Source organism: Falco cherrug, chromosome Z (assembly GCF_023634085.1).
Source record: "Falco cherrug isolate bFalChe1 chromosome Z, bFalChe1.pri, whole genome shotgun sequence".
Taxonomy (NCBI): Eukaryota; Metazoa; Chordata; class Aves; order Falconiformes; family Falconidae; genus Falco; species Falco cherrug.
In genome coordinates, this window is record NC_073720.1 from 45,766,260 (window position 1) to 45,787,079 (window position 20,820).

The 20,820-nt window shown below is 37.6% G+C and overlaps 1 protein-coding gene across 15 annotated transcripts in view; it reads right to left on the reverse strand.

Moving 5' to 3' along the window:
• CDC14B (cell division cycle 14B) overlaps positions 1-20,820 on the reverse strand; it is a 46,068-nt gene that overhangs the window by 8,460 nt on the left and 16,788 nt on the right. For 4 of the 15 annotated variants that reach the window (XM_055698649.1, XM_055698650.1, XM_055698648.1 and 1 more), the window contains exons 5-13: positions 16,282-16,358; positions 12,910-12,976; positions 11,399-11,461; positions 10,398-10,485; positions 9,828-10,058; positions 8,096-8,234; positions 7,820-7,973; positions 6,974-7,074; positions 4,390-4,535 (exon numbers count right to left, since the gene is read on the reverse strand). In XM_055698649.1, coding sequence (XP_055554624.1) covers positions 4,424-4,535; positions 6,974-7,074; positions 7,820-7,973; positions 8,096-8,234; positions 9,828-10,058; positions 10,398-10,485; positions 11,399-11,461; positions 12,910-12,976; positions 16,282-16,358 — 1,032 coding nt within the window. In that variant the 3' untranslated portion in view covers positions 4,390-4,423. Of the gene's footprint in view, positions 1-1,135; positions 1,302-4,389; positions 4,536-6,051; positions 6,090-6,973; positions 7,075-7,819; positions 7,974-8,095; positions 8,235-9,827; positions 10,059-10,397; positions 10,486-11,398; positions 11,462-12,909; positions 12,977-16,281; positions 16,359-20,820 lie in introns of those variants that run through there. The other 11 variants (XM_055698654.1, XM_055698653.1, XM_055698651.1 and 8 more) reach the window with 6 other exon arrangements.

Sequence of the window (20,820 nt, forward strand, 5' to 3'; positions counted from 1 at the left end):
CAGCAACCTTGTTTGCCACATACTTCTAGATTGTTTAGCAAACAGATGACTACAGAACCACAAAGTATTTTGAATTTCGACTTGAACAAATCTCTCAATAATTCAGACTTGCAAAATCTTGTCATCTGATTTGCAGAAGTCCAAACTGAACAGGTGTTCTCTTCCTCTAAGATACGAGACAAGATTGTAATGGCAAGTACTATCAAAATATGCAAAGCAAATTCTGTTGTAAACACAACACATTCAGAGTCAGAGGAATCAGTTATTTGCGAAGCTGAAAACAAAAACCAGGTACCTTCATGTCATATCATGCTTCTGTAGACAACAGAAACTCTCCTAACAATCTATCCTCCTTGCATGCCCAAAGTTAAAAGGTTCAAATCCTGGAAGTTCACTTTATAATTTCTATTGTGCTTGTAAACCAGTTCTAACAAGTTCTAATATTAAAATTCTCTTTTCAGTGCCACAGTTGTCATACAACCTCAACAAATTTGGGCCACTGTGCTTTCAGCTAGCTTTAAAAATGATACTAGTGGTGAAAAAAGACTTATATTGTACCTTTCATCTGTGCCACTAGCAACTTTCAGGACTGAACAGAAAGGTACAACGCTGGCTTAACCTCCTAACATTTAGTCACTGAAATATAAGCGTGACCAAATCATGGCATATACAACTTTTATTAGAGCTCATGCAGACAAAAATATGGAAAAATAATGTATTCTCCTTAAATATTTGTATACAGCATCTCTCTGTATAAAAATGCATGTAATGTACACATAAAAGAAAGCAAAAGTTATTGGAATGTGATATAATATTTCTCTTATAGATGTCCATTCTTTCCAGACACCAGAAGTTCAGAAAACAAGTCTGTATACAAGGCTTAAACCCATATACTTATTAGATATGAACTGGAACTTTATGAAGTGTTAAGACACTACCTTGCACAAACACTAAAATATTCATCCTTTCAGCATTTCATACGTATGTCCTTACTTCCCACATAATTTAATCTGTTCAGCATCAAGAAAGAAAAGAGGTTCTAAATGGGAACATGACTTATCATGTCACCATATATAACTGCACCTTAAACCCAAACCAACCACAACATCATCCTCTTAAAGATTGCTGTATTTACCAAAGGGTAGGGAGAGAAGGAGCTGGCTTATGGGATCACCTCAGAGCCAGCTGTGAGCATGGTAGAACCTTTAACATCATCTGCTCTTCAGTCGATATGTCATTTTTACATCTCAGCAATCCACAACTTCACATGGCTACCCAAGAGTAAAGATTAATTGAAATCCCTGTGAACAAAACATTTGCTGCATGATCAGACATGTTTAAATCAGACTACAATTCTAGACTTCCAAGGCTGATAGCACCCAAGGAAAACAGATGAGGTCTCATTTACACCATCATCTGACATGGTGTGACAATATTCAGAGCTGTCTTTGGGCCTGACAATTGTCAGCTTAGGAGCAGTAACAGTACTATCAGAGCTTTCATTACAATTGCTACTGCATACGTGTTTAAGGTCAGAAAAGAAACAAATGTACAGAATTTTGATTTAACACAATTAGACTTACAGCCTCACTTGATAGCAGGTTCAACAGATAGGTTTTATAATGGAGATGAGGCCACAGTAGAGGAAATCCTCTCAATATCTCGGACGCCCCAAAAATCCCAAACTATATTAGAGAAGGGTAGGATCCTCAGGACACCCCCTTTAGTGTTTTGTAACTGTTCATGTAAAATAGCATGTCATGCTGTACATGACAACAAACAACTTCCAGAAACACCAGCAGAAAGTGCATCTGGTGTACTCAATGAAACACAATTTATTTATTTTTTAAAAGAAAAAGCAGAACGTTTCCTGAACACAGGCGATGTTGTAATAGCCACACTACTAAACATGTATCATAAGAATTTTTCATCTCCAGTTAATCCATAATGGAAGCATCACTTGGTAGTTCTGAACCTAATATATTCCCCAAACACCAGGCTGCTTATACACTACTTTTTTATTCAAGTTAGTACATTGGCCTTCAAACAAATCAAAACCCACTTAAGTGGAACAGTGTTTGGGTTCAGTAGCACCATCTTTTAAGTAGTTCACAACTTTTTTTCACCATTTAACTCAGAGCAAGGTGGGAGGACAGGTACACCACCAATACACAAAAGCCCGAACACCCCACAACCCAAGACAAAATCCACCAAACCTGAAACGCCAGCAAGGTAGTAAGTCTTGCAGATAAATCAATCTACTCAATAAGCTTTTTTAAAAGAAAAATTATTACAGTGCCCTGCAGAGGAATGAGGGAAAGAGAGGCTGCAGGAGCGTATCTTCTCTGCCCTGCAATGGGCATTTTATTTTTGCTATGGTTACCTGCTTTATGAAGTCTGTCAAATGCAATATTGCATTCTCCTTCATCATCTCATGATTTTTAGGAAAAAAGCCGAAGACCTCTACCACTGCTCCAAGTCATTGATGTGCAACAAGTGACAGATACTCTTTAGCATACAGGGCTGCAGCCAACAGGACTGCCAGACTAACCCAGAGAGATTCACAATCCTGAATGATAATTTGATCTCTTAAAACACAAGGGACACTAGCTGTGTAACAGAGAGAATGTTAGCCTAGGTTTTAAGAAAAGCTTAAGCATTTTCTCTTCCAGACACAAACCAACATTGTGTGATTTTCAATCTTGGATATGAGGCAGCAGCACCAGTAACCCAATTGCTTACATCATGACACATTTAGCAACATCAAACAGTCTTTTCTCTTTCCCTCTAGCAAGGGAATTTTTAGACAGAACACAAAAACTGTAAGAGAAAGAAAGGATTATAGTTGAGTGAAATTGATCTTACAGTACAGGAAAACAAAGGACAGATTGTTTTATTTTTTTAAACCCTTGTTTTAAGTTTAGCTTTTTAGTCTGTGTTTAGAAATCTGAAATCTGACTTTTAGAAAACACTAAGACAATACTGCTACACTCATAAAACCCTGAAAACAATCCTTTCATTTAAGTATGTTCTTTGACAAAGTCAGGTACCAATAAAAAAAATCGCTAAAGCTATAGTAAATTTTGGGTTTTGTTTTTCTCCAAAAAAACAGATTAATATGACCTCAGCTAATGCTAATAGTGTATCTAAGTTGTCCACAAGTCCTCCAGTTCTCATTCTTAGGTATTAAGTCATTTGGTTTAGCAGAAAGAGTCCAATGCTTTTTAAAAATCTGGACAGAAAGTTGCCAGGCCAAAAGTAAAAAGGATAAAAACTCTTCACCTTAATGCTCTGCCAGGAAAGAATGCATTTTCTTACCTCATACTCTGGTGTAAAACACTTTTTCTGACCTACTTTTTCTCTGAGAGCACCCAAGTTTCAAGCGTTCACCCAAAGAAACCATTTCACTTTGAGGGTGGTGGTGATGGAGCAGCTCTAGGCAGACACAGCAGCAAGCAGAAAGCTCTTGTTTGGGTTTCCTGGCAGTTCTGCGTGCTGCTGAGGTTTTGTTCGGCCAAAAGATGGAAGCTGTGATTTGATGAAAAGAATCCACCTTCTAAGGGCAGGAAAGGCACCGCAATCACTGCAGCCACTTTGACATAAGCAGGGTGGAGAAAGAATGAAAACTGTACTCAAGGAACTAGTATGTTTTTAATGCTTTACTCAGCTCATGAATCCAAGTAACAGAAAGAAGGGATTTAACTGGTCTTATAAAGCTCTGTAAAAAGTAATTGGGCACAAAAGAAGATGAAAACAGATTGCCTGGGTAAACAAGTGAGCCTTGACCTAATACTGCAACTTGCCTCATCTTCTGTTAGATTAAACAGGAAAAAAGAAATCCCATTTTATTGCCTCTCATGGCACACAATCCTATAATCTAGTAAAAACAAAGACCTACTGACATTTATAACAAACTCTAATCCCTGGCATATCATGTGAGTAAAACCATCCCTTTTTTTTTTTTGGTAGGATTTTTTTTTAGGAAACTAAGCTTCTTTGCAAGTTCATGGATTTCAAAGTAAAACTGGAGACGTCTTCATCTGATACATGCAAAGGACAGGACCCTGTTTTAAAGCAGTACTTTTTCCTTTTTACAAATATAGTTTTGCTCATATAGTTTTGCTTATTTGCAGGAGCATGCAGAGAAGAAAAGCTTCAAAATTATGAACTATCCCGTTTATCAAAGCTCTGCACCTTTTTGTTTGCAAGCCAGCCATAAAACTCACTCAGTTACTCTAAATAATATATACAAAAATACAACAAAGCCAGAGCAGTGAAATTAATCTTGCAACAAAGCCAGTTAAGAAACATGATATGAAAACATGCATTTATGAGACATACTAGACAGAAAGTGTGAGCTATTGTAGAGAAATGGAATGGGACACTTACACAGTGGCTCTCTCTCAGGGGGTCCTGATGGTTACTATGTTCTTAAACCATCTAGACAGAATAGCAGGCTGGGCAGAAGGGAGCCACAAACAATCCACCAGATGACAATGCTACACAGTGTAGACACCAGCATAGCTAGAAGCCATCTAAAAAAAGGGGTTGGAGGGGGAGGAAAAGATGAACAAAAAATTCAAAAGCAAAAGCTATTGGTGCATTTTAGCTTGTTTCAAGTTCTTCAAAAGCATATTGGTCTATAACTTTTGCCAAGCATTTTCTTACTGTCTATGACAGTAACAATCCATGCAACCATAGCTTGCCAAACGAGGTATCCACGTGTTGCTGGAATCAAAGCGTATTCCAAATAGTCTGTACACTCTTTGGAAAATAAATGCATGCCGGAGCAGTACATCTCTGACCACTTGCTGCCATCTCTTATGCAGTTTCATCAGCTTGTATTCATACACCGTAATTCACAATCATACGTCTTAATACTAAAACATTAGATCAGAGCCCTATCAGTTTGTAGGAAAAAGCAGTTCATGTAAACACCCAGATCATGGGGTATACTACCTTCCTGTGTTCAAAGCAGCAAAAGCTAATTCATAACCCTTTGCCAAAGGTGCAGAATATTGCTAATTAGAGCATATACAAAGTATCAACTCATCAAAGCATATAGTTTATACAACCAACTTCAATAAACACTAACAAACATTATACACAAATCCCTTGTGACTTAAATGTAAGCAATGCCTGTAACTCTCAAAGACTGTAATTGTCCCAGCTTCTGGTGCTCTTACTTTGCTTTGGTTTTTTTTTCTTTTCTGTGAAATAGAACTACATAGAGGAATTAGTTTGCTTCAGTAAAAATTGATCAATTTCACTGCAAGATTAATTGTTTTTAACAGTCTAAACTAACGGAAAAAAGAGGGACCTCTCTTCAAATAGGGAAGACTTCTGACTCATGTAGGACAGCTAAATATTCTAGCTGTATTTTGGCTTAGTAATCGTAACACAAAAAATATAAGAAGTTATATATTTATTTTTCACCAAATTATTTCAGTGCAAGCTGCAAGCCATACAGATAACTTGGGGGAACAGGAGGGAGGAAATTCCAACTCTGTACCACAATGCACACTATAAAGAGCAACTATAAGCTCCAAATCAATTATTTTAATTCTACAGAAGTACAAGCTAACTAGTTTTAATTAGAGCAGTCATGTTGTGGAGTGCTTCATGAATGGAATAATAGTAAACAGTTGATAGGCTGTCTGCATATTACAACAATGGCTCTGAATAATAACCATACAGTCTACATTTATTCTATGAAACATACAATAAATGAGATCTTTCACAACTTTTATTACATAACTTGAAGTACCTTTTATGAAAAAAGTACTGTAAAGTGGAAACTAAAGCACTATGTGCTTTAGCAACTGACGTGCAAGGTAGTTGTTTTTTTTACTGTGCTACCTGAGGTAACTGAGATGATGTGTTTTGGGGTCTTTGTAATGTCAGTTGGGTACAGGCTTTTTCTGAATCTGTGTAAATGATGAGCATGAACAAAAGAGAATCTCTTCAAACAAAAGCATAATTCATACATAGTAGTATGTGAGGGTTTCCAAAGACATATTCCTTTACCTTCAGCACATTCTTGCTACATACCTCTCATGTTTTCTAGGAGTCTGATGACACTGTTTGGTCTTTAAGAAGGAGAAAAAAAAAAAAAAAAAATCCAGGTGCTAGGAGCATGATCCCCTACAGAAACACAGCACAGTAAAAGCCAAGCTGCTTTTAGTCTGTGACTAGTGCTACATTATTTGCAAAAATCTGACAGCCAGGGATCATCATTGTTTTCCTACCAATCAAGTGAAATCCCTGTATGTCTTGCAAGTCTTACATTCTCCTGTAGTTTATTTAAGGGCAGACAGAAAAGCTTCTCTACCTACAGTTGCTACAAGCTACATCAGATGCAAAGGCCACTATGAACTTCCTTTCACAGGTAGTGTTTCAATACTTGTCTAAAGAGACTATCATACCAGGTTTCCTGACAGAAATGCACTCTTTTTCTATTTACTGAGATAGTGCTACTCTGTCTTCCAGATCTACCAGCCACTATCCCAAAGCCCACAGGATTTACGGAAAGTTCCTCTTCAAGTAAGAGGAAATGAAAGTAAGATAAAGATTCTTCTTTCAACTCTTCTTATGTAGCTGACTTTACTTCAAAAATCTGTGTGTACAAACACCACCACACGAAGTCATATTCTTCCATTTTTATACTACCATGGGAAAGACAAGAGACTGTTTGTGATTAAACTAAAAGTAAAGCATTCAGGAATACTACGGGAGCTTGTAAAGTGCAGACTAATGGAATCAAGACAACACAGAAAACTAGTAACGCAGTTATTTAACGAAGTTTTCCTGCCTCTTTAGTGCTCACCAAGCCTTCAGAGAAACAGTGAATCTCATGCTTGTTTTAAATGAGTAAATGTAGCCTTGGCAACAAACTTATTGGGGCAAAGGGAAGTATGCATAAAGAAGAAGAAAAAAGTATTTCTGGCATTTATATATTCAGAATCTGACTTACGTTAGTGGAGATGTAGTTGGAGCTTTTGCTTGCCTGCTACTTTTCAGAGCACGAAGCTTATCACCTTGTGTTACACAGTTTGTTTCATCTTCATCACTGTACTGGATAAGTGGAGGGCGGGAAAGATTAAAATAAAGACACTTAAGATATTTAAGAATTAACCTTATATTAATGTTAGAATTATCCCAACAGGAAAGTTTGCTAGGATAAAATCAAAGGAAATTCACTTGCATAGATACAATTATGTTCTTTCTAGTTCCCTATTTGCTGCTTTTAAAGCTGTAAACCATTAAGTGGTCTCATTAATTACATGCATCAGAACGTTGTCTACCTTTAGAACAGTGGAAACATCAAATCTTTGCTTAGGTACAGTACAATCTTCACTCAAGTACACCATTTCCCTCTTTCACTTGCCTTTGTAAAACAGCAGTACCATTTTTTTAAAAGGCAACATCAAAAGGTGTTGTAGAAGTTGCAATTACTTAGAAACTAATAAAAGCAAAAAAATATTTCAGCCCTTCTCTTAAACACAGACCATGAAGTAAGAACCTAAACAAAGTAAAATCACAGTGGTTTTGACTGCAAATTGTGAGTACTTCTTTTGTTCTAATATCTACCCAATTATTAAAGACTAAAGTATGATAAGGATACTCCTACTTCACCTGTGTATTGCACTTCTTTTCTCATACTTGCTGTTCATACCTTTTCCCCTCCCCATATCCCCTGATACAAAAAGTGCAAACAGAAAAAGAATCTGATTAACACAGTTTTAGCACAGCCAGAGGTTTGTTCAGATTCTCAAGAGCAGTTACAACTTTTTGAAGAGCACAGTATTTGGATGGTTACCAGCTCAATGTCCTTTTGGATGGTTCTCCTGTTTCTCATGTCATTAATTGAAATATCATCTACTCTTGACAGAATTCTTGTTACAGCAATTTTACAGCTTCCTTTCAACTTTGCACGGAAAATATCTCCTTCTGTCCAAAGTTCTGCCTGTTTGCTATCATAACATGGAAAAAAAGCCCAAAACACAATAAATCAACACCAAAGATTAAGTGTACAATAAAGAAGAAAAAGACATCTAGCTCTATTTTTGAAATAATTTATAGTTAATCTACTTACTCCATCAAGAAGTGTTGTTGTGGTCCAATCACTGAACCAGGTCTATTAATTCTAATCCAGGCAATAGTTTCAGCAGCTGTCATCCGATAATGCTTCATAATATAACAGGCAATAAGTGTGCCAGTTCGTCCAAGACCAGCTGTGTAAGATAAAAGAATGGCTTCTTTCATATACCCATCTTCATCTGGAATCTGTTGTAGCTACAGACATTGTTACTTGGACAAATAGTTACTGGCCTAGTTTATTATTAAGCAAACATGTTACTGATCAAACTTGCTAAGTGCAACCTACCTTTTGATTTTTTATCCCCCATATACAAGGTTACTAACACATTGTTCACATGCTTTTTGAATTGCACTGAAACCAGTTGCTCTTCCAATTCCTCCTGACTAACCTCTTACTTTAGTTCCCAAGGAAAAGACAGATTTTGTAATGACCATGTCCAGGCACTAGCTGACACAGGCAAGAAGTACTCCAGAATGAGGAACCTTCTTTGCAACGGCCCTCCAAAGAGTTCTATTTACCTTGGGAAACATGAGAAGGAAAGGAGGGCAGCTCTAGGTAAGTGCCTCCTCTCCTCAGTCACTTGCTGTAAATATCAAAACCACACATCACCTTCTCTCATTTAACAACTGACTGATCAACATCAATGTAAAATCTTCAGTATAACCCAATAGCCAAGGCAATCACACAGCACTTTCCATGCCTTGCCCTGGCTTTAAGAACAGGCTACAGTGTTGCCCTCTTTCTCAAGGGTAAGAGCACACTGAGGAACATAAGGTAGTCTATACACCGTTAGTATGGTAAATATCAAAGAACATCTTAATCTGAGTGAAAACAAAGCACTTGTACCACTAATATGCAGTATTCAGGCATAATCAATTTAGCCATATACCAGAATTTATCATCTCAGTGGTGAGCAAGAGTATGCACTCGCTTCCCAACTGTTAATATGCTGGTTTTACCAATTCTACCACTTCACTCTATAATCCTGTTAAACATGCAACAAATGCAGTCTCTGCAGGTCCCTGGCAAATGGGTTAAGAAAAGGCCTTTCTCCAATCACGGCGTTATCAGGTACACCAGTAGTGAGGCAAGGTCTGTGAGGAATAAATGTCTGATAGGCTATTAAAGATGGTGTGGGAAGGGAAACATAGTTCCTCTAGAACCACACAAAACTGTATCTTTATACCAGCTGCATTGGGCATGCTCTCTTTTCCTCAGCAGTCTAACTCTGGAAGAGCAGATAATCAGAGCATGCCCAGTGTAGCTAGTATAAAGGGTTTCTGAAGGATTAAGATCTCTGCGGTTCTGGAAGAACACGCATACTTTATGAGGAATATCCTCAAAAAGCAGCAATGATCTTTTCAAAAGTTTATGATTTGGTACATTTAACCTTACATTTTCAGAAAGACCTATAAACCTTGCCAGGACTTCAAATTCCTGCTCAAAAGCATCCTTTGAAAGTGTTAACACTTTCTAGCAGAAAGAGCTGATAATATTGGCAAGGTTACTTTCCCCAGCCTCACTCTTCAAAAAGCTGGGAAGATTTCCCTGGAACTTAAAAAAATTAGAAGATGAAGTGCAGAACAGAAACATAGAATTTGTACGGAAAAGTTGAAGACTGGCAGATAGATGTTAATAACTAGATATAACAGCAATATAGTGCAAAATACCTCAGGAATTGTAACTACAAGCATCACCTGCAATATAAATTTTTTTTAGACTATACCTTTGCAATGAACGGCTATAACACCTTCAGCGTTTTCACAAATATTTAGAAATGTTTTAACTATAGTATCACTAGGTGTGCTTCCATCAGCAAAGAAGAGGTCAAAATGCTCAAATCCAGCATCCGTAAATCGCTTGGCATCATACAGTTTTTTGTTGAGGCGTATTATAGTGGTGACCTTATGTTTCCTGAAGTATGGGAAATAAGCCTCTGGAGCATGGTGGGGATAGCCTATTTGAAAAAAGAAGGGGAAAAAAAAAAGAAGAGAGTAAGGCTCAAACTGCACATATGAACAAAGACCCAAAAACAAGAAATGAAAACACTTTCAAAATAGAACTCATGTTCAACATAAAGAAACAGACTAACTGAAAATGGAATTTTAACATAATCACCTAGGTCAGATACAATTAAACCAAGCATTAAAATTTTACTGCCAGCGTTCTTATAAAAGAAAAAGAGCCAAGGAAAAAACACACTGTTTGAGGAACAATTTTTAAAGCTTGTTCTTACTGATAACAATCACTAAGAAAGCAGTGGGCTTGTGTCCCCCACCTCCTTTTTTAAGCATACCATTTTCAATTTTACTTCTTGAATGAGGTCCACTGAAGGCAATGAATTTGTTTGGTATTATCCAGTTAAAATCTCCATTTTCTGCTCTCTGTCAAGAGAAAATGCTTGGTTTATCATTATCCCTGTATTTTCAGGCTTTTCCTTATTGTTTCAAAATACATGCTAGATAGAAGTGATGTACAATTTTTGCCAAAGGAAGTTATGTTAGTTGTCTGCTTTCTGTTCCATCAGGAGGATGCCAGAAGCTCTCAAACTCACTTTTCTTGCCTGTCTTCTCCTCTTTCTAGAGTTTTAGAACAACAGAACTGATGCCCTTCAGATGAAAGGCAATTTCCAATATTTAATTTTTTATAGGTTTCTAAATTATGACCTTGGCCTTACCTCTGTTCACAATTTAAGTCATGATTTTTTAGATTCTAAGAACACTAAATTTTCTCTTTACAGACAACTGGCAGCTGTGCATTTCTGAGACTCCATATAGTCAAGAGTTGCAGCCCTTCATTGTCACATTCATTTCTCATGCCCCAAAGTCAATTTTACAGGCTTGGAGTTTCCCAGTCCTGCTTCTGTCTTTACCTCAAAGACTGGTACTGTATTTTCGCCATGTGTTCAGAGATACATAATTTAATTGCTCCCCAGAATTCAGGCTTGGACTTGCATGCCCTTGAGTCTCTCATCAAGACTGCTCAAGAATATGCATGATCTCTAAAAGGTGGTCAAACTCCCACTCCCTGATCATCTTCCAGGGCTTTCATAATAACGGAAAAACGTATTTATTTCCATTTTGGTTTCTGCTTCCCCTCCCATGTTGGAGGCTGACTATGCTTAAATCTGAATTTTCATATTCTCTCTCTGACCACAAACCTTTATTTAACAATCAACGTTTAAAGAGACAAAACAAAAATGGAACTTAATACTATTAAAAAAAAGAAAAAGAAAAAAAGCACTTATAAACAATCACCTTAGCATTAGTAACAGCAAAACAATTACTGAATACTTACTTCAAAATGCTCATATTCATTTACATCAAACACACTGAAATCCAGCAAACCATATTGCAAAGCCTAAAATTCAGAATACAGCTTTTAACAAAGACAACACATTTTCAATGAGGACAGTTTATCACTCTTTTAGGTTACTGAAAGCCACTTAATACCTTTTCTACTCCTTCAGAGAGATTTCTTCCTATATTTGTAAAAATACAGATAACTCAGTCTTGGTTCAAAACAGATTTGTAGATTTCAATATAAGTGAATTTGGACAAGCAAATCCACTCTTTTGTTTTTACTAAGTGACTACAAAATTCCAGACTACAGAAGCAGTCAGCCTTTTCATTACTGCTAGGTGTACAAAATAAAAAATGAGAAAAAGAACTGGCAAAAATTACCTATTGAAATTATGAGTACATGCTAAAGGATGCATTCAAGGATTGCAAATATTTTTGTGCATGAAGCTATTCACTCTCATTATGATGCTAATATCCTCACTGATTTTAAATTGCTTGGAGACACACAGTCCTAAGCAGACATTAGTGTGGTCCCTGATGTCCCGTCATCATCCTCAACCATTATATTCAATACTGTATATAACATGTAAACATTTGGGTAACTGGCAGTTTATCCACTTGCTAAATCAGGAAGCACAAACAGAGATAATCCCGTATCTCCAGATACTTATAATACTACATTCTAATTTCTTCTTTCACTGCGTAATCTTCTGTAGTTTTCCTTGCTGTTCACTGGTACTAAAAAGAAATAGCAATTCACCACTCTTGGCATACAAACAGCCAATGTCAAAACATCCAAAAAACCTGAAAATCACAAATTTTCAAGAATCCACCTTAATCAGTAAAAACTCCAGTTTTTGGCATACCCATAATAAAAAAGACAGTAGTAGGGTGGAGAGCTGCAGATGCCCCATTTCATTACTCATACAGATGAAAAAAAGTATGCATTTGAATTCCCCTGTCTTTCAATGCCTCATTACTTCACAATTGTATTGCTATAAAACACTGGATCATGATAATTTGTAGTTACCAGAAAAAAAAAAAAAAGCACCTGCCTTCTAACATTTGTTCTATTCATATTACTAAAGCACACTTCAGACATTAGCCCACGCTACAAATGCCTAAAAAGTAACACTAACCAATTCAAAACCACTGTCAAAGGCTATATTCAGCCGAAAATGTAACACCAGGGGGCATCTAATAAACCTATCACACAACTCTTAAGAGATTAGAGGTGTGAACTCCTGTCCTGATAGATTACATAAATAAAACTCAAAATTCTGTCTTTAAAATCTTCACTAGTTGATTACAGAAGTTATTGGTCAACTTCTAGGGATGCTGTACCTAGAAGTTTTGTTGCAATGCATAATACATAATAAGCTAGCCAACAATCAGAAAATCTGCTGCTGTGCAGCTCTAACTGGACCCTTGATTCCTACCCCTTCTTTTTCTGCTAGGCAAATTTTAGCTGACCTTTTGCAACTAGAAAAATACGGTTTTACTGACCTTGTTTATTGCATGAAAACAGTCCAGCAATGTCAGATGAAAACTGCAAGTACCAAAGGAAGCATCCCTGTAAGATATGATCAAATTGGTAAAATTGTCCCATTTCAATCCAAGTGAAAGCAATTGAAGATATTTCTCTAAAACACCTTTAAAAATTGTTCCAAGATAATTACTATTATACTGAAATGATTATGTCAAATGATTATTTAATGTCCCCATCTTGCATCTTACAATAATAACAAAACATAAAATGTTATATTAACAGATGATCCAAGAGCAAGATTAGGCCAGTTACAGTTCTGGTAAACCTGACATGTTTTATTTCTGACATGAACATTCAAATTGGCATCCTTCAGTAATTATGTCAACAAAGAACAGACAAAACAAAGTCCTTCTGGCAAAAGTTAATGTCTAAATTAACATCATACTCTAAAATACACTCTTAGAACATTTTCTTCTGAAGTACACTTTCAAAACCATCAACTTTTAATACAGTGCAAATTTTTTCTCCAAACTCCATTTGAAAGAAAAGATGATGCACACATGCATTCTATGTATACACGAACAGCATCTCCTGACTATGACTGGCAAGATACGCATTTGTGTGGATATATTAAAAGACTTTCCTTAAGATGTATAGAATAGTTTATGCTTAAACACGAGGAGAAGTTGGTTTTCATTAAAACTCCTCCTTTAAACTACAATTTTAAAAAAATCTGTTAATCCAGGAATGGCATGTTCTTAGTATGTGACCATTATTAGATTCCCGAAGGACTGCAGAGTAAGCATTCTACATGAACACTATAGTCAAGTCAAAAAATAATTTTAAACTGAACCTACATCTAACAGTATTATGTCTTGGCAGAAGACTGTGCAGCCCTCATCAGCAGAACATCATTATAGTTTAAAACCAGTAAAAAATATATCACGCTCAAATTCAACTGAGATGAGGAAGAACTTCTGAAGAACCTGGATGGCTGCCTCTACAACTTGTTTGTATCATTTTCCTCCCTAATGAAGCAGCATGAAAGATGGCGGTAAAAGAATTAAGCAGGAGAAGCAAATAACATGAACCCTATTCATGTTACAAATAAAATGAACCCTATTCAAATGAAAGAGAGGACAGGTAAAGCTGATGTTGTAGTGGACTGTCTGTTTGGCCACCTGACCAGGAAGAACAAGTGGATCAGGCCCTCTACAGACAGATGGGAGCAGCCTCACATTAGCAGGCCCTGGTCCCCATGGGAAACTTCAGCTGCTCCTGTACCTGTTGGAGGGTCAACACGGCAGGACATAAGCAATCCAGAAGGTTCCTGCAATGAGCTAATGACAACTTCCTTCTCCAAGTGACACAGTAGCCAATGTGGAACAGTGCTCTGCTGGACCTTATACTCACCAACAAGGAGGTGCTCGCTGGGCATATGAAAGCCAAAGGCAGCCTTGGATACAGTAACTATAAGGTGGTGGAGTTCAGGATCCTGAGGGTATGGAGGAAGGTGAAGAGCAAGCTCACCACCCTGGACTTCAGGAGAGCAGACTTTGGCTTCTTCAAAGATCTGCTTGGAAGATTCTCACGGGATAAGGCCTTGGAGGGAAGAGAGGCCTAAGAAAGCTGGCTAATATTCAAGGATTACCCCTTTCAAGCTTAACAGCAGTTAATCCAAATGAATCTGAAGCAGGCAAAAAGGCCAGGAGGCCTCTGTGGATGAAGAAGGAACTCCTGGCCAAACGCAAACACAAAAAGGAAGCATTCAGAGGGTGGAAACAGGGACAGGTAACCTGGGAGGAATATAGAGACACTGTCTGAGCATACAGGGACAAAGTTAGGAAAGTTAAAGCCCAAATAAATTGAATCTGGCCAGGGATGTCAAAGAAAACACAAAGGGCTTCTGTAAGTACACAGATGACAAAAGGAAGACTAGGGAAGATGTGGGCCCACTGCTCAATGAGACAGGGGACCTGGTTACACAGGACATGGAGAAGGCCGAGGTGCTGAATGCCTTGTTTCCATCAGTCTTTACTAGCAAGACCAGCCTTCAGGAATCCCAGGTCTCAGAAACCAGGGGGAGAGGCCAGAGTAACAAAGATGTACTTGGTGGAAGAGGATCAGGTCAAGGAATACTTCTGCAGATGGGACATACCTAGACCCATTGGCCCTGGTAGGATGTACTTGTGAGTGCTGGGGGAGCTGGCAGATGACATTGCAAGACCACTTTCAATAATCTCTAATCAATCATGGCAACTGGTAGAAATGCCCAAGACATGGAGGAAAGTAAATGTCACCCTCAGCTTCAAGAAGGTCCAAGAAGGAATCCCCAGGAACAGTCAGGCAGTATCAGCTAAATCCCCAGAGAGGCAATGGTGCAGCTAACCCTGGAACCCATTACCAGACACATTAAGGACAAGAAAATCAGAAGGAATAGTCAGCACAGATTCACCAGTGCAAAGTCATGCTTGACCAATTTGGTAAACTTCTACAGTGAAATGACTGGCCGGGGAGATGAGGGGAGATGAGGTGGTGGCAGAGGGGAAGTAACAGGTGGTGGCGGGGGTAAGTAACAGAAATACAGATCATCACAAGACCATCTCTTGGCAAGAGAGCTAGAAAACACAGACAAGCAAGGACTGAATTAATCACCCCATAACAATGCATTTGGACAGTAAACATGCCTCCTAAAAAGCTTTTTGGCCATTCTTTCCTGCATATTGTGGCAGCCAACAGAATGTTAGTTTAGTCCAACTTTTAGAAACTCTTGTTTGGAAGAAGTTAAGGTGGTGTTCCTCTGCACAATGGATCAACTTTGCAACATTAAGCAGCACCACTTACACCACAAAGAGAAGTCTGTGGACTGAAACAGCTAGGATTACAATCCCTCAGTGGCAAGCAACCATGAACCAATGGTTTTACACATTTCCTCATTGGTAAAAAGAGATACTTTAAAGTTACACTACATCATATGAAGTTAGCTAAGCAAGTTTTATACACAAATCACTATTTTTGGGTTGCTGCGTACATTCAACAAGTGGGAAAAATGGAGTGCTAGAAGTATTACAAGCCATTTGTGATGAATGACAGATATTTTGGTAAACTTAACTACCAGCTACTGGCAGAAAACCAGACCGCCACGTGAGAAGCAACGTAGATCAAAAAGCTCAAGAAGAGTGCATACAAAGCAGTGTGACTCCCTCACCTTCTGTCAACCGACTTCAGTACCTGCTGCTAACACCTATGTTCAGCAGTCTGCACTTAAAGTTCAGGCAGTGAACATGTTAAAACTTCAGATAAGCCCTGTCCCCAGATTAGTACTGATAAATGCTACATTCTTCTTCAAATTATCAAGGTACAGAAAATTCTAACACCTTGTTATTTACCTGAAAGGAAGATAGGAAATGCTTCCAGCCAATATAAGCCTGTACACATCTTCTGGGGATTTTCTCAGGTATATTATCTATTTTTGTGGAAAAGGACAGAAAAGGAAAAAGATTATTTTTAAGATTGATATTAATAATTTCAAGTCACTTGTTTACTACAGAAGGCATTATCACAGAGGTAAAAAGTGCTAGGAAAGAGTGGCATCAAGAACAACTGTATGCAAGTGTGCAACAATAAAACAAACATAAACAATATAAAATACTGGTCAACCTAGAGGAATACGTATTTTTATATAAAATGTATAAATCAGTGCATGAGTTGTTCAACTACAGGCTACAGTGACAAAACTTCTGTCTAGATTCTTCCATGTTCCTACTGCAACTCTGCTGGACCAGCTTGGAGATTTATTTATTTTTTTAATTAAGATTTTAGGATGTAAATCAAAACACAAAACCCCAGAGAGATATCAGCAAAGCTACGAATCATCTGGTCTACAAAACAGTGTCAGCAGACAAGATTAAAACAGTAATTCATGTATACTTTAATTTTCCTGCAGCAGTACATTTGCATTATTCGAAGTCCTGTACTTGCTCCTTTGCACTGGTAGTGCAGTATCCAGGAACTAAATCCAGATACCAAAAAGGGAAGAAAGAAAAAAAAAAAAAAAAAAGAAATCTGTAACTTCAGCAGCAAAATCCTAAGAACAGAATGAAGCAACGCACTTGAAGCACTGTGTATCAAACTTTCTACTCTCAAAAACACTCAGAAAAGAATTCACAAAGGACCAACTCAAGACAAATATCCAAATGGTCTTCCATCACAACATGCCTGACCCCTCTTGGATAGCCTCTAACACTAAGGTCTCTTTAAATAATACTGTAAAACTCCTCTTTTATGCAAACCACATCTTCCAACACCACCAAACACCATCCCCAGCACAACCAGAAGATAACAACAGTTAATAACAAACTGTCATTAACAGGTCAGTACTCAGTAATTTCAAGTTAATACTTTTCCTTTAAAACTGCATTAACTAAGCTTTACCACACAAAAGAAAGTGTTTTTTTCCATTAACATTTAGTAAATTATTTGAATCTCTTACATTAATGACCTTTTTCCTTAAGAGGTTTTTTGAAAGTAAGAATCCTAATGAGTATTAATTAAACACCCCAAAAAAGTCTAAGTGTGGCATTTTTGCTTTCTGTTGCTTTTGACATGTTTTTCTTTCAAAAGTCGGCATTGCCTTTCAAATTTCTTTGATGATACTGCAAAGCCAGCTTGAACAAATGGCTTAACATCCTCTTCTACACACATACACACATTCTTGTGAGGTGGGAATGGGAGGCAAAACGGATGATGCTGGAAAAAAACCACGCAGCTTGAAACATATCCTAAACAGACTGCTAAAACATACATGGCAACAGGTGACCCCTTTCATTTTCCCTCTGGTTTGATTACTGTGTTAAGTATTTTCTTCCTGTGCAATTAGCAAAATCAAAGAAAAAAACATCTGTCGTGTTGAAGTAGTTTAGCTAAGTAATAAAAACTCCATGTTTTGTGCCCATGTGTGCTTTCACTGGGGAGGGGTAAGTGACTTTTGCATTTGTATTTGCAAGCATACACCTGTAATAGAAAAGAGACTTAAAAAGCACCCAAAATATCATTAAATAGCTGCTCCTCACATGCCAGAGTTCACTTTCCATTCTGCAGGTACATTCATTGCCTGGATTGGATATCAAGGTTATTCCAAGAAATTTCAAGTTGTGTGCTTTGATACAGTCATACTTTGCATCTTGCAGCACGGGAACACATATTGCTCTCTAGCAACCGTATAAATCTAGCACTGCTTGCTTATCAGAAAAAATGCTCTGCCCCAGAAAAACTCACAAACCAGAGACATGAAATGGCATTAGCAAATAAAATGTAATTAAACAGCAGAAACTTGAGTTTGTAGCCAGAAATTAGTCATATGGAAAAAAAAATGGGATTCAGTGCTGTGAGGCTGGGTAATATGCAGAGTACTACTTGTACAACAGGCAAATAGAAATGCAGCTACTACTAGCTAATCCTGTAAGCACATGTACCTCAGAAAGGTCAAGGATTTCTCCTGTACCTCAGCTGAACTTATACCAGTTTCTCAAAGAAAACAAGCTCCAAGGCAGAAGCATTTGTTTACAAATCTAACAGCTGCAACAGGCAACTTTTCCTTTAATGTTAAGTGTTGTATTAAAATGAGTCTAAATAATGTTACAGTATACTGAAACATGTTAGTTCTTAAGCACAGATCCAACTTCTGAAATCACATTACCAGTGAAGTTGCTAGAAACGCTATCTTAACGTACATGCGCGTGCATGTAGACTTTCCTTAACATAGTTATAGAAACACAGGCTACATAAAAGGACACTTAAAAAAACCAACCTGATTTTTTCAGTATCTGCCATCATTTAGTATGTACAAAAAGCACTGTGCAGGCAGATGGCATTTTTCAATGTGGAAAAGCTACTAAACAAAAATATGCAGTACCTCCTGTACAACTGAAGCAATATACAGTATATTCACTGAAGAAGGAAGCTCTTCCAGGTAGATTTCTCAGAATTTTCTGAAACGAAGACAGACCCTGCTGCACTTCAGCTGTGACACTACTACACACACAAGAAATAACATGTGAACAGTTGCAGAGACAGATGATGAAATGATCAGATGGTATTCTCAGTGAAAAGTGGTTTACAACAAAAATTAGTTTAGTATGAGGATATCTAGACAGATGCAATGGTGTAGAGTGCTTCAAAATGGAAGAACTCAGTCTCTACCCAGAATGGGAAAGACCGTAAACAGATACTTAATTCACAGGGAAAGTATCCTGGCAGTAACACAACACAAGAGGCTGTGACAGTTGAAGTGGAGAAAGAATCAGTTTCTCTCAGAGCCTAAGACCATAAAAAAGTACCCAGCTAGAAAACTTGTTAACAGGCAAGACTGGATGGAAGCTGAACATGGGTGAATCTGGGTTCAGGTTGTGGGTGAACAAAATTCCAGATATGGAAACAGTTAAGACTGAAGGAGTGAGGAAAGCAACAGATGTCAAGGCAGCAGAGGCCGTACCTGCAGTAGGAAGTAGTGTGCACCAGCAGAAATGCACCTGCAGACTGACAGCCAGCACTGATGATCTGAAGTCTGCACTTCCCGCAGCTTTTAACCTTAACAGCTAGTCCTAGTCTGATCCTGTGGAATCCCATTACCTGTCGGGTTTACTCCTAGACGGCTCCACGAAGTGAAGCAAAATGCACTAAGCAGGGTTCAAGGAAAGATTCGCTTCAAAAACACTCCTGACATGAACTGAAACTGTTACAGAACTGTATATAATACTGTTTCTGAACAGGCTGTATGTAATACTGCTTCTGAACAGGAGGAGACCACTGAAGCCTTAAAGGTGAAAAATTTCATTGGAATGATGTGGGTGAACAAAGGACTAAAGAAAGCCCGTAAATGAGAGAAAAAAGTAAAAATGATCAGAGACCTATAGTAGACAGAAGTGTTGAGAGGATGGATGACTTTCTAAGGCAGTAAGCAAAACTGATGTTTCAGTAGAGAAGAGAGTGAAAATGTTGATCTGATGATATATTTGTAAATTCATAAGGTATGTACTGGGAGAAGGAAGGGAAATAGGAAAAAGACATACCTCCAGAAATCAAAATATACAACAGCTGAAATCAGTTTGGTCAGATGCCGATTATAATTTATGTTTCTTCTGTGCTTTCTAAGGTGACAGAAACTTTCACAAATAAAGTTGTTTTCCTACGTTAATGCCAATAAAGCAACTAATAAGTATGATTAAAAAGACGAAAAGTACTAAAATAAATTTCAAGCAATTATACTAACTCTTACTTAGCAGAAGCAGGCGATTTCTGGAATGGCTTTTGTCCATTCTCATATACACAAATGAAGAAAAGTCTGTTAGAATTTTACACTGATTTTCCAAGAGGGTCCTTTCCTGCAAGTCAGGAAATATTAAAAAAGCAGCTTTTTTTAAAAACTTAGAAAATTCAGCAGACCTGAAATAAATCATCCACAAGTATAGCTGCATCAGTTTTAGAATTTTCCTACAATCATATGCAAGTGCAAATGGGTGTACATCCATATCTACATACACACACACACAAATACACATGGAAAAACTCTTGAAATCCTTTACAAATCTTTACTTAAGTACCTTCCAGAATTTTTTTTTTCTAGAAAGAAAGAAAGAACTGGAATCTTTCAAGTCAAAGTAACATACTATTTTATCACACTGGGTAATCACTTGTGTACCAGCAATTTAGAAATTTGCTTTCTCTATGCATAGAAAAAAATAACCCACTGAACTTAAAAACACGGCCAGAAATTTGCTATTAGCGGCTGAACCATTCACATTGCTCTAATCATCCTTTTCATTTAGGACATATGTTTTGAATTAAGAGACTACAGGCAGCTCTGTGAACGGTCAAGAACTATCCAAGCATTGAGTACCGGGATGCACTCAAGCACTCCTCCAGCCAAT